The sequence below is a fragment of the Kwoniella dendrophila genome, chromosome 8, assembly GCF_036810415.1.
Source record: "Kwoniella dendrophila CBS 6074 chromosome 8, complete sequence".
Lineage (NCBI taxonomy): Eukaryota > Fungi > Basidiomycota > Tremellomycetes > Tremellales > Cryptococcaceae > Kwoniella > Kwoniella dendrophila.
The window spans coordinates 818,597-820,000 of NC_089483.1; the positions used below are offsets into that span (position 1 = coordinate 818,597).

Sequence of the window (1,404 nt, forward strand, 5' to 3'; positions counted from 1 at the left end):
TCATCCAGCTCTCCTGATTGCATCCTCCGTAACCTTTCTCTCCTTTTGTTCTTTCCAGCCCATTTCTTTCCACTTAGCAATATCATTTGGATGATAATCGACAACATCCTTTACCTCTTTTTCGTGCGCTAATATAACCATTACATTATCCTCTTGCGTCATTCTAGTCAGTTGTCCGACTACGAATGTAGCTTTTATTGGATCTTCCGCAAATTGTACTTTGCCATTGATTACTGGTTTAGGTGATCTAAAATCGCCTTCCGAGGTAGGTACCGGCAAATACATGGTCTGATGATGTGCTGCATCTCCTGCTAAGAGGACATCTATACAAGTATGATTAGTATGACATATACTAGAATAGCAAGATGACCGCGACTTACATGTATCCGGTTGCGTAGTCACTCGGCAAAGGGCCATTATATGACCACAACAGTGCTGTGAGATCAGTACTTAGCATATTTCCCGTGCAGTCTATATGTATGCGTAACAGTATGAGCACACTCACGCCAGGAGCGTCTATAAGCCAGAAACTACCATCGCCAAACCAGTCAACTGCATGTTCGAAACAGCCCAACCGTTCCCATTTTTTCTCCTTTTCTGCACTGACTTCCGCTATATCTCCTGACCATGCACCAGCTGTTTCAACTTTAGGTAATTCGATGAATTTGTATTTTTCGAGCCAGGAGGTTTCCCATTGTCCGTTTGGATCCTTTGGGTAGCCAGGACCAATGGACTTTAACGAGCCTAGACCTAGAATTATCACTATGAATGTATAAGCTAATATGCTATCTGTTTACAAATAGCAGATACGCAACATACAAGTCTAATTGACTTGTTAGCGCATGTATGCATTCAAGGCTTTTTGATGGACAATCAAGTACTTACGATCAAAATGCTTATGACTAATTATCACTGCCTTTAATCTATCGAGCTTGTAACCACTTTCTTTCAGCTGCGCAATTGGGTGGGGTGCCGAAGCGGTACCAAAAACCTTTAACAACGTATTATGCAGGAATCTGGGAACAGTCGCTTTAGCTATCGTCGAACCAGGACTACGCTTTTGCCTAAGCTTACGGTGTGAAATTCTCAACATCCTAAACAGTTATGGATCGGCGTTGACATTGAGAGCGCTGATTACGAGTCATAGTAGACACAATGACGTACCTCTCGTAGACCCAAATCAGACAATAAAGCCTCGTCTCCTTTTTCAATCAACATGGAATGACAAGGTATTTGGGATTTCTCCTCGCCCAGATCGAACGATGTAAGCATAGTTGTAGGGGAGATGACGTCCGAGCTCAGAAGAAGGGAAACTTTGACCACATCATCGCTGCTCTGTGAAAGAGGTAGCGGTAACCAGGGGTAAGAGTTGGGAGAAATTGGTTGAAGCGGGGGTCATCTTGG

General features: G+C 43.4%; 1 protein-coding gene across 1 annotated transcript in view; it reads right to left on the reverse strand.

Moving 5' to 3' along the window:
• Positions 1 to 1,404, reverse strand: part of L201_006155 (uncharacterized protein) — a gene marked incomplete at both ends in the record, with an annotated part of 1,421 nt that continues 17 nt past the window's right edge. The window contains 7 exons of the mRNA XM_066221879.1: positions 1 to 323; positions 381 to 435; positions 506 to 789; positions 886 to 1,016; positions 1,075 to 1,094; positions 1,165 to 1,313; positions 1,358 to 1,404. The exon at positions 1,358 to 1,404 is cut by the window's right edge and continues 17 nt beyond it. Of these exons, the coding sequence (XP_066077976.1) occupies positions 1 to 323; positions 381 to 435; positions 506 to 789; positions 886 to 1,016; positions 1,075 to 1,094; positions 1,165 to 1,313; positions 1,358 to 1,404 (1,009 nt within the window). The remainder of the gene's footprint in view (positions 324 to 380; positions 436 to 505; positions 790 to 885; positions 1,017 to 1,074; positions 1,095 to 1,164; positions 1,314 to 1,357) is intronic.